General features: G+C 26.2%; 1 protein-coding gene across 1 annotated transcript; it reads right to left on the minus strand.

Annotated features, from left to right (window-relative positions):
- Nucleotides 1-2,129: 2,129 nt before the first annotated feature.
- On the minus strand, nucleotides 2,130-14,595 carry LOC129976704 (uncharacterized). The gene is made up of 4 exons (XM_056090413.1): nucleotides 14,291-14,595; nucleotides 11,645-11,754; nucleotides 7,932-8,185; nucleotides 2,130-5,538 (listed from the first exon to the last, which is right to left on the minus strand). Exons 1-4 carry the CDS (start codon nucleotides 14,499-14,501, stop codon nucleotides 5,373-5,375), a joined length of 741 nt encoding a protein of 246 aa, XP_055946388.1. The 5' UTR covers nucleotides 14,502-14,595; the 3' UTR covers nucleotides 2,130-5,372.
- Between the last annotated feature and the right edge of the window lie 646 nt (nucleotides 14,596-15,241).

Raw genomic sequence — 15,241 nt, forward strand, 5'->3', positions numbered from 1 at the left:
TCTTTCAGTGGTGTTGCGGAGATAAGTAACGCAAAGGATGCGAAATTAGTTTTTCGTAATATTTCTTTTCAAGCTACATAAATGCATTAATGTTTTGCACCTCAGATATTCTTGAGACTAGCGTGCTATAACAACCCTTGCCTATCCCCACTCCATTACTTTCTTCCTACTTTACTGATAATTTTTTTCCTTTGAAATAGTTTTTTTCTATTTTTATTATCTTGGAAATCATTCTTGTGATAAAAGTCTGCATATCCTTTATCCTTATTTATTATTATTTGAAACATAGTGTTAAAGCCAGTATTACATGAATATCTGTAAATGCATCAATTTTCCACTAAACTGGAAATAGATTTACTATAAGCTCTATTTGCCATTTTCATAATATTTTATGGTTGTTTTCTTAATGTCAATCCTTAAATTTTGCTTTTTGGCATAAGTGTATATCTTTAGGGTTTTTAATATTATTTACATTTTATTTAATTTAAATTATTGAACAAATTTATTATAAATAATAAATTTCATAAGAATAATCTCAATGGTTTTAAATCTTTACTTATACTTATGGGGGGAAAAAACAACAATTTTCATAAACTGCAAAAGAGTGAAAATGGAATAACACCACAAAAATACAGTAAATATATAATTTTATTTACAAAGTTATACATATTTAGAAAAGTCTTCTCTGTATAATAAAATCTAAGTGAAAAAGCACACTTTAAATGGAATCATTTCATAGGTTTGTTGTACACAATTTACATTTTAAAATACATTCCACAACTGGGCATTTTCTAAGTCACTTTATATACAAGAATTTCTTTTTATATAAGCAGTCAAGTAACAAATAGCTGCTACATACGTATTCTAATCATTTTTCCATACAGCATGCAAGAAAATTTTTTTAAGTTCTACTGTGTACCAATATTTTATTTTCACCAAATCAATGAAAATTAAGCTCATTTAAGCTAATATGATATTTATACAATATAAAGTAGCTCTTATGCAAGAGTTGGATCACTGCATATGGTAAGCTTCAAGGCCCCTGTGATTTAAATGCCTCTTCAAAAGCCGAGTTAAAAAAAAAAAAAAAAAAAAAAAAGACTAACGGGAATTATACACGTATATAAAAAAGAGCAGAATCAACAAAGCTCAAATGTTTATCTTGGTCTATCTCTAAGATAAGATTTTCTTTATAATTGTAACAAATACATAAAATGGATAAATATATGACTATAGTAAAATGAATTATCAAAAAAGAACAGCAACGCAAATAGTCTTTAAAATATGAATTTGAAAAATTCAAATGAGTCCCCACCCCCCCGTCAACGAACAGTTTTTTAATGAAAAGAGCAGAAATACTAACTTTAAGATTAAATTTGTTATTCATAACCATTTTTTAACAAATGATAGTTTTTTTGTTTTTTAAACATAAAACTACTTGCCTTAACAACAAATTTAAATAAATAAATAAGTAAAAAAGTGGCAATAGTACAGACTATTCAGTGTTACTATTTGTAGTCCAAAAATGTTTGGTCCCAGGCAGAGACAACAGGTACTGAGGCAAATATTACCTCCTGGCTCGAAAGATATTTCAGCAAGAATTTTCAAGTTCCAACCAGCATTTAAAACTTATATAAATTAATATAAAGAGAAATATACCTAAAAATTATTCTAATGAAACACAAATATTATAACGAAACGAGGCAACATAGAATATCAGAGAGCTGATATATGGGATAATCGGTCAGTTCTAATGAAAAGCATCATTATACATCATATTACTTTGTGTTTAGAAGCTGTAATAAAAAAGGTACTTTTTCGTTTCCGTAGGCTGTAAAAAAACTGTTGGCGATTTTTAATAATTAATTATATATTTAATAATTAATTTTATATTATTAAAAATTATTAATTTTTAATAATAATTTTAATTTTACTGTCGCCAATGGCCTTTGGAATATAATGTTACTTTACCGTTTCCGATGGCCGTAAAAAAATCGCCAAACTGTTGGCGATTTGGCGAAAATAATTTAACAGTCGTCAGCGGCCCTCGGAAATGGAAAAATACCATAAGAAAAACTATAGTTCAATGAAGCATATTTACTAACAATAACACCAAACATCTAAAAAAAAAAAAAAAAAAAAAAAAAAAAAAAAATCCTAAAATAGGGCAAGATAAATAAAATATTTTTAAAAAATTTCTGGACAAAAAAATATTTATGAAACTTATAAATAAAAATGGATACTAATCAAACAACTGATTTACTCACAAGAGTCCTGTTTGGAAAGTTAAGCAACATTCAAAATATTACATAGTTACAGTTACAGAGATTTATATCAGTATTCTTGTTTTGTATGATAAAAGCTCTTTAAAACAATCTGGACTAAAACATTCACTCAAACCTGGAGTACGAATTAAAATATATTCCATCTAAAATGAACAATCAAAACTAAAGAATGTAATTAAAAATCCTGTGATTAAGAATATATATTTTTTAGTACTGAATTAGATCAGCTTTTATCTACTTACTCAATCCATGACAAGAATTTATAATAGGCAAGAATGTTTTGTCTCAGCTTAATTGAATATTAACATCATGTCATGTAATATAATTCAGATTTCAATCCTATTTCAATCTGAAAGAAAAAAAAAATGAGAAAGAAAAAAAAATACATGAGTTGTTTTAAATGACTGAGACAGAACAGACTTTAAAAAAAAATGTTCATATAAAATAAAAGTTTTTTTTTTAAAAAAAATTGTTTTACATAAATGCAAATACTAATCTTGAGATTAGAATGTTTGAACAGAATTAAAGCACCTGATTAATAACAATAAGAGGTATGGTATAAGAAGTGAAAAAATAAAACAACAAATGCACACTAAGTAGTGCTGCCTTTTACAAGAATAACTGTTGAATGAGGGCATATTACGGGTTCTGAAAAATGACTAATTAGAAATATAGAGGGTATTTAAGCATTTTTTGAATAATTTTGATAGACAATTTTAAAAAAGAGAATGTTTTAGAATAACTTTTAAGATCATTTTTTGTTTTTTGTTTTGAAACAAGAAAAACCACCTGCTACTTTAAAATTTATTCTTCTTTCAAAATGTTGCATAATAATAAGATATGGATTGTAGAATACATTTTAGTTCTTTCCAAATAGAAATATTTCTATTCATCAAAAGGCAAAAATGTATCAAAATGCACGGTATGAAAATTATGAAGTATAAAATAAGCAACACTATTAATTGTAAATGGGAAAAAAAACCATTAATCATTACTTCTACATGGAAAGGATATTCAAAGCAATTGTTTTGTTGAAGTCTACGCTGTTTGTTTTGTAAATACTGTTTCAAGTATTTTTAAAGTGAAATCCTTAAAATAAAAAATAAAATTTGCTGATGTAGAAATCAATTGCAATAGCTTTATCTATTATAGTAAATAAAATAATAAACCAAGATTTACAATTTAAAACAGCTAAGAAACATAATGTTCATCGGTTTTTGCCGAGGCTCAATTAAAAAAAATTTGTAAAACCCTGTGTGAAAACCATTTAACAGGAGATAAATGGAAATATATTATGATGTTGATGAAGCAAGTTCTTACCTAAATGGTTGGAGCAATAATAGATCTATTTATTATTGAAAAAAAAAATAAGGTACAATCCTGGTTCTGTCAATGCAAAAATAGTTTCAATATAAAATTCAATAATTGTTGAAGGGTTCTCTTTCAATAGGAAATTAAGAGGAATGGAGCAGGGAACGCTAAAATTACTATCTATCTATCAAGAAAAAGATTTATATCTGCTGTTTTGAGAATATATATCTGATGTTTAGAATTTTTTTTTAAAAATCCTAATGACTTACTTAAATTGAAACTTCATCAAGATAAAAGCTACAAGTCATACTTTGAAAAATATCATTGCATTCCTTAAAAAAATAAAGGCTGAATATAAGTATTGCATGCACATACACATTTTCAACATATTCTAGTGAAGTCCCCAATGTTTCACCTATTATGCCTTTTGTCTGATAAAAATATCCCTTTCTAAGCACAAACCCATAATTATTTCTGACCTCTGGAAAAGTAATAAAAGATGAATAGAGATGAATACTTCTGAAATTTTACGTAAATCTCTTCTATCACGAAAATTTCAATGCAGACTTACAGACCAGAAAAAAGTTATTAAATCAAGCATTTAAAAAAATAATTGTTACATTTGAAATGTTAATTAAATGGGCCCAAAAATTTGCATAAACACACATTTGCAAACATATTTATAAATTGCATAAACACTCTCTATATAATTATTATTCTACAATTGTCTAGATATATTTATTCTTTTCAATATATTTATTCAGGACTAGTGGGCAATTTCATGTTAAATTTAAATAAATTTATTTATAGCAATATTTGATATTAAAATTCATTACTATTCAGGAAGTGCAATTTCAATAAGCTGCTAAAAAGAACTAAATATCAAGTATTAGATATCATTATTATTATTATTTTTATATAAGGAGTCATTATTCACAAACTGAAACCTGGCTATATTAATTTTCTTTTTTTTGGCTTCATTTTTTTTTCAAATCACAGTTAAATATTTTTTGGGGGAATAAAATATCAAGTAAAAGTTGCCGATTTAATTTTTGTATCTTTTGAACATCTTGCAAGAAGAAATGTCACTAAGTAATGCCAGACAATGAGTAAAGATATTAGATAGCGTGCACAAACATATCATTTAACTATAGTGTTATGAATTCATCCCAGTAGTTAGAAAAAAAAAACTACAAAAAAAAAAAAAAGGATTATTGAAATTTTTTTCAAAAGGATATTAATTTCAAACAAAACAAACAGAAAAAATATATTAAAGGAAAACACTCGGCTTTTTAAACAAATCATACAAACTGGTATCATCATTATTTCCTGCAATACAAGTAACAAAATAATCATACTTCAAGTTCGTTTTGATATTCAAACATTTTTTCACACAACATAAGTTGCTAAAAAAAAAAAAAAAAAAACTTATAGAATTTTGACTAGTAAAATTAACATATTTAAATTGAAGACTAATAAATTAAAAAAAATATATAAAAGTTACCTAACATAAAATTATATAGTATTGTGAGACTTATAGTTCATACAGTAAAATTAGCTGCCTTTTTTTTTCAATAAATATGTAGAAGAAAAGAGTTATCACTGTGCTTTTAAGCTACTGTTTTATACAAAACATTTGCAATTCCGTCTGAGTAGTTGACTGAATGAAACTGACCATTTGCAATTTTTAACCATACCTCTTACTTTTTAGTCCACTTATATGTGAACTATTAATTTGTAGAATTGAAACAAAATCTATCTCTATGTAAACAGTTTTCATGAATAGTTTTCAGGTGGTAACTCATAGCCAGTTGATAGAATGTCTTGTTCAAGCTTCCATTTTTTCAATATTTTAATTTCTCTATCTAATCTAAGGCATTCCATTCTTAATCTATGTTCTTCCTGTAGATTTTCAATTTCTATTTTGATAGGCTTTCTTTTTCTGAAACAAAACAGAACATCTAATTAAAAAAATTAAACTGAAATATTTTTCAGATTTCAAATTACTTTGCACAGCGATACATTTATGCACCATTGTGATTTTTGCATTTATTAAATTAATTCAACATAATTAATTTAATAACTAATTAAAAATATTTTCCCTTGTTCTTTGCACACTTACGTAACTGAAATTGAAGATAAATAAAATGAATATTCAATCAATTAATGCAGATATTTCAATAATTATAACTGAATTTTTTTTTAAAGAAATGTAAATCATAACCTTCCTTTCTGAATATTTGACTAATAAAAAATTCTAATGACAGATTCACAAAAGTTGTCATGATTCGACAATAAGTCATTTAACACAATACTTATGAAATTCGATGTTTGAAAATGCTATAACCATAATTAATTACTTTCAGTTATTTTTGGCAAAGATTTTACAAAGCAGGAAAAAAAAAAAAAAATCTTATAAATAAATATAGATTTATAACTAAAATTTCAATAAGTAAGTGATCTGAGTTTGTGCAAACTTCTTATTATATCACCATATATTTACATTTTATTTAAGGTTTAAGTCATGATACTTAAGGTTTAAGTCATAATATTATGATTTAAAAAGTTAATAAATGAAAACTACTTTGAAAAATTAATGTGAATTTAACTCGTTTAGTTCCAATTTTAATCTGAGGCAAGTATGAAATTCTCACAGATCAATTGACAATCCTAAGAAATTTATGTAATAATCCTATAATGATGCCATAGTTTCTTAGTTGCAAGCTCCTGGATTTGGACGAGTTAGAGATCCAATTAAACTAAAATTTATTTTGCAAATGGGCCTGATACACATAAAATCTATTATCTGAAATTAAACATTCTTGCACTAGTTTGGTACATGTTGTGTCATTGCAAAACATGCTACAGCATTTCAAGATGGCAAATTAATAAATTAGGACATGTTAAAAAAAAAACTTTCATTGACATTTAATAATGTACCTTACAAGAGCTGAATAAAAAAAATTAGAATGCAAAAATTGCAAGTTATTTTTATTCTATATCGGCTTTGTTTTACAATGCAATTTTGCTACAGAATGATTTTAAGATTTAAGAAAATGCATGTGCAAAGAAATTTATGTAATAATCCTATAATGATGCCATAGTTTCTTAGTTGCAAGCTCCTGGATTTGGATTACGAGTTAGAGATCCAATTAAACTAAAATTTATTTTGCAAATGGGCCTGATACACATAAAATCTATTATCTGAAATTAAACATTCTTGCACTAGTTTGGTACATGTTGTGTCATTGCAAAACATGCTACAGCATTTCAAGATGGCAAATTAATAAATTAGGACATATTAAAAAAAAAACTTTCATTGACATTTAATAATGTACCTTACAAGAGCTGAATAAAAAAAATTAGAATGCAAAAATTGCAAGTTATTTTTATTCTATATCGGCTTTGTTTTACAATGCAATTTTGCTACAGAATGATTTTAAGATTTAAGAAAATGCATGTGCAAAGATATAGAATTATACTGCATTAAAAATATGAAGAACTTTCATACATATAAAGTATATCAAAATAATGATAAATATTTATAAAAATATAAATATACCTATAATTTGAAGGTATAAAATGTTATTTCAATTTTTTTTATCGAAATAATATGACTAATACGCACATGTATCCTGCTTCCCTTAGTCTAAAGCTATAAAAAGTTTTCTTCGGCATTGTTAAAAGGTTAGTTCAGAGAAGATAAAATGTAATTAAGAGAAAACTAAGTGCCTTTTTCATACTGCTCTCCTGTAAAATAGCAAATTGTTTGGTAAAAGTGGCATAACACCCTATATTTCTGACATACAGATATACATAAATAAATATCCAAAATTTGTAGAGCTACTAAAATAAAACGAAACAAAACACAACCTTTCTGTTCATAGGAAATCAAAAATAACTACTGAAAGTTTAAATTCAACACAATGCGTTTGATTATATAAATAAATATCAAAACTCTGCAGGCTATTAAAAGAAAACAAAACAAAATACAGCTTTGTCATTTTTGAAAAATAAATGAATAACAACTGAAAGCCAGGTATATAAAGAATATCAAGGTGGTATGATAACTGATCCACACTTTATTTAAGCATGTCCGTTTTGATGTTTTAAAAGATCGTAAATACAGGTGTCTTAAGTTGGTCAATGTTGGTTGGAAGTGATGAAATAAACACCTACTTGCATTGAACATTTATTACTCTGTTGAATTTAATTTTCATCAGTTATTTTTTTTTTTTTTCATTTCTGATAATTAACAAGGCTATAATTTTCTACTAAAAGTTGAGATATTCATTTATGCACATCCAGTGTAAATGATATTTCTTTGATACTAACTTCATTTTGTCACCATTGAGTAAACAATGAGACAGAATGTGACTAGTGGGGGGTAATGGTGAAGGTGCAGGACTATAGGAATCTTCTGTATTCTGTTTTGCTGTACAAGAATACACATCTTCTACCATAGTTGGTGGATCATCAGGTAAAACATATGAACCAAGTGATGGTGGATCATTGGGAAGAACATACGATGATGATGACTCATCAGGAGGTATTTCTTTTTCTGCTTCACTTAGAATTACTGGCATTACCTATAATATTAAAACAATCACACTTTTAAACACTATTCCATTTGGAACTACCTTAATATATATATATAAATACACACACTATCTACCAATATGTATTTGGAAATCTATGCAAATGAAGATATCTGCAGTAATTGATTAATGTCGCACCTTCTGTACTTAAATATCGTGTAGGAAACAGCATTGGTATTAGTTGCATGCAAGATGCCACGAAACTCAGAGCTATCTGACTTTGAGAAAGGTGTAATTGTCAGATATCATAGAAATGGCCGATTGATTCTAAGGGACATATCTAGTAAAATAAACATTCCAAAATCGATCATGGCTTTTGTGATGAAGAAGTGGAAGGCGAGTGGTGATTGTCAGAACATACTTTGACCCAGCAGACCCCTGAAACTAAGAGATACAGACTAAAGAGTGCAGTCAAAAGCCCCCATACTCCAAAAGCTCCAACAAGCATCCAAGACTGTTGTTTCAATGAATACAATCAGAAAGGAAGCACACTTGCTTGGTTTCCATGGTCTTGCTGCTTCCCATAAGCTTCTAATTAAAAAATCCAACTGCGCTGCAAGGTTGAGGTCGTGCCTATTGGTTCTCTGGAGTGATGAATCAAGGTTCAATCTCTCTCAATCAGATGAAAAATATGGATTTGGTGTATGGATGGAGAATGCCTTTAGCCAGAATGCATTATGCCTAGAGTAAAGTTTAGTGGAAGTGGAAATTATGGGCTGGGAATGTTTCTCGTGGTATTGACTGGGAATCTCAATTCATTGTAAGTTCAACTCTGTCCAATTACTTATTGGTAGATAGCGTATATATATATAATCTTATACAAAAGGTTAAAAGTAATTAATTTTTGTCCTGAAATGAAAGAACAAGCTTAATTAATAATTAATTTTTGCTTTGAAGTGATAGGACAAGCTTAATTAATAATTCATTTTCTTATTAAGTGCTGGTCTACTTATGTATGGGTGTGAACATGAAAATTCTTATTATCAATAGTTTTGGAAAATAAAACATCAACCATTTTTTTTTATCTATGCTAAATAGAGGGAAGGTGACCTTTTGAAATCTCAGAGTAGGATAACTAACAGAAAATGATCTTTTACTCTCTTATAGATCTGGCAGGTTAAAGGAGAAAAACAGCTTCTGCAACAATGATAGGCCAATGTCTGAAAGTAACCTATGAATGGAAAGGAAAGAGAAGGAGAAACATTCAGAGTCTCTTAGAGATCCAGAATAATGATATTCAAAATAAATAAAAATCAATCAATCCCAAGTGGATATGATGCAGATGCAGATGCAGATTAATACAATAAGATTTTAATTTCCCAATAATACTAATCTATAACAAGGCCTAAAACCATAAACCTTCTCATATTATTTTACCATAAATTGAACTTTCTTGAGCAAAGTGACAATGACGAGCTACATTTGTTAAAAATTGTGAGTTGATGCTTTTTAAGAAGTTTCATCTATGAAAAAAATTTTTAATGAAAAGAAATTGTAAGTTTCTATATCATCCTTCCTCTTAAAACTAAGTTAAATTGTCTGGATGAGCAGTGTTTATTGGGAATAAATTGCAACCAAAGGACTAAATAAAAGCTCCAGTAATAGTAAAATACAAATTTTATAAATGTAAAAACATTACGAAACCCATTTAATTTCTAAAATGGTTTACATTTTCTGAAGGATAAAATATAATTTGAAATTAGGGCGTATTGGCATAAGAACCAAATTTGCCTATACTTTACCAAATATAGGTAGAGTGTACTTGTGCAGCTTACCATGTAGTTCTCAAATCTCCAGAAAATATTCGTCAAGGAGGATATGACTTCAATAAAAGGCATAAATCAATAGACACAAATATCAAAAAATAAAAATATAGCATTAGAGCCAAAAGACGTAAGTGTATAATACAAATAAAGAGAAAGAATATTTTTTTGAAAAACTTGATTTTGTGTCACAATATCAAATTATTACGTCAAATAATATGAAAAACTAAAATATCTTTTTGACAATTTTTTTATCTTCATGGAATACAGTATAATGCAAATGATATAGTCCAAATACATGAATGTAACCAACAACACAGAATAAATAAGAAGAAGAAAAAGAAATAATGAAACAATTGTATTTAATATGACTGATGATTAATTTCTTTTTCAATTATGATTAAACAATAATAAAAAAATAAATTCCATGCATTTGACTACTTTATACATTTTACACAAAATATTAGAATTTTTGCAATTTATCTGGTATAACTTGCTTATTAGGCTTAAATGAAATTTAAAAAAAAATGTTCAAATCTTGAGATAATTGTAGAAGTATTAAAATTAAATTAGCACTCCACCATCTTTACGAAATAAATAAAATGTTTAAGAAATAATGTTTTATATTATAAGCAATTAATAAAAAAATTATGTGCGATTAAAGGACGAAATAAAAAATATGGTTAAACATTTATAAATGCTAATTATAATTTTAAAAATAATCAATATTTTTAAACAGTGAAATGTTTTTCAAGAGTTTATTCATGTAGCAATAGTAAGAATGGAAACTGCCTCCGCTTAGAGAAAGAACAATATTTTAACTGTGTAAGAATACAGTTTCCACTATAATCTAAGTGGATTATCATATCATTTTATATTATTCATCAAAATTACATAAATGGTATAAAGGAAATATTTCCATAATAAATAGATGTAGTTGCAGAACGATTTTGATTCAGTTACTTTAAAAAAAATAAAAATGAGAAATGATGATAAACATGTACATTCTAGGAGCAAAATAACTGTTATAAATTATTCTTATAAAATATAATTTTGAAAGAAAATTCTTCTTATTCAAAAATGCTTTTTTTCTATACTATAAAAAATTAATTAATTAAAATAATTTCAAATAAATTTTGCCTAAAAACGATGAAACACTTTCAGTATGTTTTTATTACAAATTCTATAAGTTGTAATGTTTAGTAATTTCACTAACAAAAATATTTTTTTTTCTCCATTGGATGAACAAAGAGACATCTTCAAATGAGGATCAAATATAATTAAAAAACAAGGAAAAACAAACAAACATAGGATATACTTACATTTAATATTTTTTAGTTTCAGGAATCTATATTAACTTAGATTTAAGATACTTGTCAAAATATAGTGAGTATAATTAATTCTCGAGCTATTTTTATAGCATAGAATATGAATTACGAGTTCTGAAAATTATGTTTAAATGCATCTGTCAGCTTGTTTTAAGTACATTAGAATCTGAATCAGGAATATTTAACAAAGAATAATGATTTAAGAAGAAACTTTTTCCATGTTAGTATATCAAATTAAATTAGATTACTTTATAAAGAACAACTAATTATTCCTTTTTAACAGCCAGCAATTTTTACAAATTATTATAAATTATGGAATGAAAAACACAATATGTGATATGGTTTTAATGTATACATACTGATTCTAAGTTGGGCATTGGTAAATCGGGTAATGGAGATCCATTGGTTCCTTCTGCTGCCTGTGCAGCAGCAGCTTTTTTCGATTGCACTTTCATTCGTTTCCAAAGAGCTATATAGAGGAAAAAAGACTATTTATTATTGGAAAAAACCAATAAAGGATGGAACATATCATAAATAATCATATCTTTAAAAAAATGATTCACGAGAAAATATAATAAATTGAGATGGAATCATTAAATACTATTACTGTATATATATTACGTAAATTATAAGCCAAAATTAAAGAAGTAGTACTATTAAAATTTTAAATTCATCAATCGGATATATACACATTCAACAATGAAACACAAAAAAGCTTTTCTCAAAAAAGTTTTTCTTTCCATTTTTTTTTTTTTTTTACTTTACTCATGAAATTTACAAACACTGAAGATGTACGAGGACTACCTTCCAGCCAAGGTTATATGATGAAGATCATGCCTAAACTGATAATTTTCAGTAAATTCCTTAAATACATTAAAATGACTTTTCAACTTGTTTCATTATGTACAAAGACCATATAAAAAATGTACCTTTAGAAACAAATGGGGTATTGAGTCTGAGATTTTTTTTTCACCTAAAAATTTCGTATTCTGACAACAGATCAGAATTTTATCTTCTTTTAAATATATATATAAATGGTTACTGAAATTATATTTTAAGAAAGATTAAAATTGTAATTATTTTTTATGTTTAAAAAGCCAAGGTACTGAAAAATATAATTTAAATCTAATATTTTAAAGTGAACAGTAGGAAAATTATCATTTTAATATAATCCAACTATCAATTATCAAATAGATGTAATAGACAACTGCAAAGGACTTTACAATCTTAGAAGGCCTCCGGATTTTAAAGTTTATTTTCAGAAAAATTTAGTTTCGCCCTTCTATTTGAATTAAGGCATAAAGAAAGTTAAACTTATAGAATTAAAATGGCATATTTATTTAAATGCAGAATTTAGTTCATGCAGAATTATTTTTTCATGTTTTAATACAACAATTAACTAACAACAGTTACTACTACTACTAACTACTAACAGTTAATTAACTTGCTAGTCAACGATTCTAGCAACCTTAAGATTAGATTTAGAATGAGTTTAAACGTTTTATTAATTTTTTTCTCTCGTTTTGTTTAAAAAACTTTTAAATTGAAATTTGATTTCTTTAAAGTTCTAGATATTGATATTCTGGAAGGTGAACCAAAATAAAATGTTTATTTGTATAAACTGTTCAAAATATTTGCTACTTAAAAATAATTCCATGTATTTTTTAAATCTAATAGTCAATACCTTAAAAAACAATTAAGAAAATTTCAGACAGATATCAGATATAACCTAACTAGTCAGATTATATATTTTTTTCATTTTATTCCTCATCATTTGATTAAATAATGAAACAGTTTAAAAACTAGAAAAATAATTGTTTTTTTCTTCAAAAAATTAAAACAATGTAAAATATATTTGAGTTTTATGAAATTTAAGGATCATTTCCCCCCCAAAATAACTGCATTCTTCAAAAACTGCATATATTTGCCCAGCACACTTAAAAAATAGATAAAAATCAAGCATTCAAAAAATACATCATTATTAATTCAGAATTTTTGGATACTAAAGGCATTTTATTTTTAATTAAGTAAAAAAAAAAAAAGGTGTGTTCATCAAATATATATTTAGATAATATAAGGAAATAATGTAATTATTTTAAAATTAAATATTTATATGGATAATGGAAAAATTAGACAAATTTTTAAATGCACTCTTTAATAATAAATTATTTTCAAAATAAATATTGAAGGAAATATTCTTAATTATACCATATGACAGAAAAAATCTGCATATGAAAAAATCTAGAAGGTACATTTTTTATAAAGCAGAAAAAAATATTGACACAGCACTTTCAAAGTATATAACTGTTAAATGTTAAAATAAATAATCTGTATATTTCCTGTAAATTATTTATTGTTTTACATTCTATATATTACTTGTTGTTTGATATATTACCATTTCAGATTATTTTTACATTGTTTTCCAAAATTTATTCTCATATGTTTATTATATTTTTTTGTTCCAAATTCACAATAAAACTGACAAGACACAATGCAAAATTTTTAGAATTTTTGTAATGCAATGAGTGCATATCATTTACTGTCAAAAAAATGTAAAAAACAAAATTCAAAAGATATTTATTTAAATGAAAATCCTTAATAATATATTAGCTTGGGGATAAAATAATCATTAAACTGCAAAATAAATAATACTAGTTCAATATAATAGCAAGAATAAAAATTACTTGATTTGCACATACATTTTATACTAATGAACAATTTTTTTTTTTATTTGCAAGTACATTTTTTATATTACATTTTTAAAAAAATCAGAAATAGTACTATACTGAAAATTATAAAATTACCTTTCAAAATTTATAATAAATAAACTAGTAAAAATTTTGAAGAAACTCTACACTATCTACATTTTTTCAAATTATGCATAACTGTAAAAACAAACTGATCAGCATAATATAATGCGTTTATAAGAAAAGAGGGCGGTACATTGTAAAAAAAAAAAATTTCAACTTATTATAAACATAAATATATATCATAATTTTATTTACCTTTTAGATGTCTAGGTGTAAACGTAAAATCGTAACCATTATTTTTCGCATTAAACTGCATGGTTAATTCTTCCCAAGCTTTCATTTTTTTTGATAAAGATTCGGCATCTAAGCCCTTGTATAAAATTGCTGGAAAACTGCCGACAAGTTTTGCAAGAAGAGATTTGTCTTTATGACTAAACCGAAATCCTCTCGGTAATAAATCACTCATTTCGAATAGTTTTACATGCACATAAAAATGTAAATATTTACAAAAAAATCTTCGATTTATTTCCTAAGTTGAGGAGTGTCGTAGTTACTGCCCGGAAACATGTACGGTTTCAACCTTGGTTTCAAACCAGTTTCAATCATTGGTCGAAAACCTCGCTCGCAGCGCCACGAATTCCGGTATGTGCCCACAGCAAAAAAACCATGTGTTCTTTTTAATATTAATTTTTTTTCTGTATTATAATGGGTAGTCAGAGAACATTTTTTTTTTTTTCTCTTTTCAAGCTCCTTTCCATTATTTAACAAATATTTTTGCTTAACCTGTTGATAATCAGTTTTTTTGCCTGTTAAATAATGGGCGAAAAAATGACGGATAGAAAAATGTGATTACCGTCTGCTCAAATACCGAGTCTTCCCCAGTCTGTCATAGAATGCCGGCTGCCGCGAATCTAACGGCATTAAAATGAAAACAAAACTCTCGTTTACTCGAGCATTTCCTGAAACCGAAACCTCCAGTTTCTGCCGTTAATGACTAGTGGAAGAAATCGAAAGTGTCATATTTAAAATTTCAATTATAAAATTTTGTTAAAATTTCATCGTATTTCAATTTATTAGAATGTTTGAAATAAAAAAAAATAACAATAAAAATGATAGAATATTCGAATTACTGAAAAAAAAATCAAAATAGATTAATAAATGTTTTTTTTTTTTTCCCCTCAAAAGAACTTTTAAACAGCAGAATAA

Source organism: Argiope bruennichi, chromosome 7 (assembly GCF_947563725.1).
Source record: "Argiope bruennichi chromosome 7, qqArgBrue1.1, whole genome shotgun sequence".
In the NCBI taxonomy this organism is placed as follows: domain Eukaryota; kingdom Metazoa; phylum Arthropoda; class Arachnida; order Araneae; family Araneidae; genus Argiope; species Argiope bruennichi.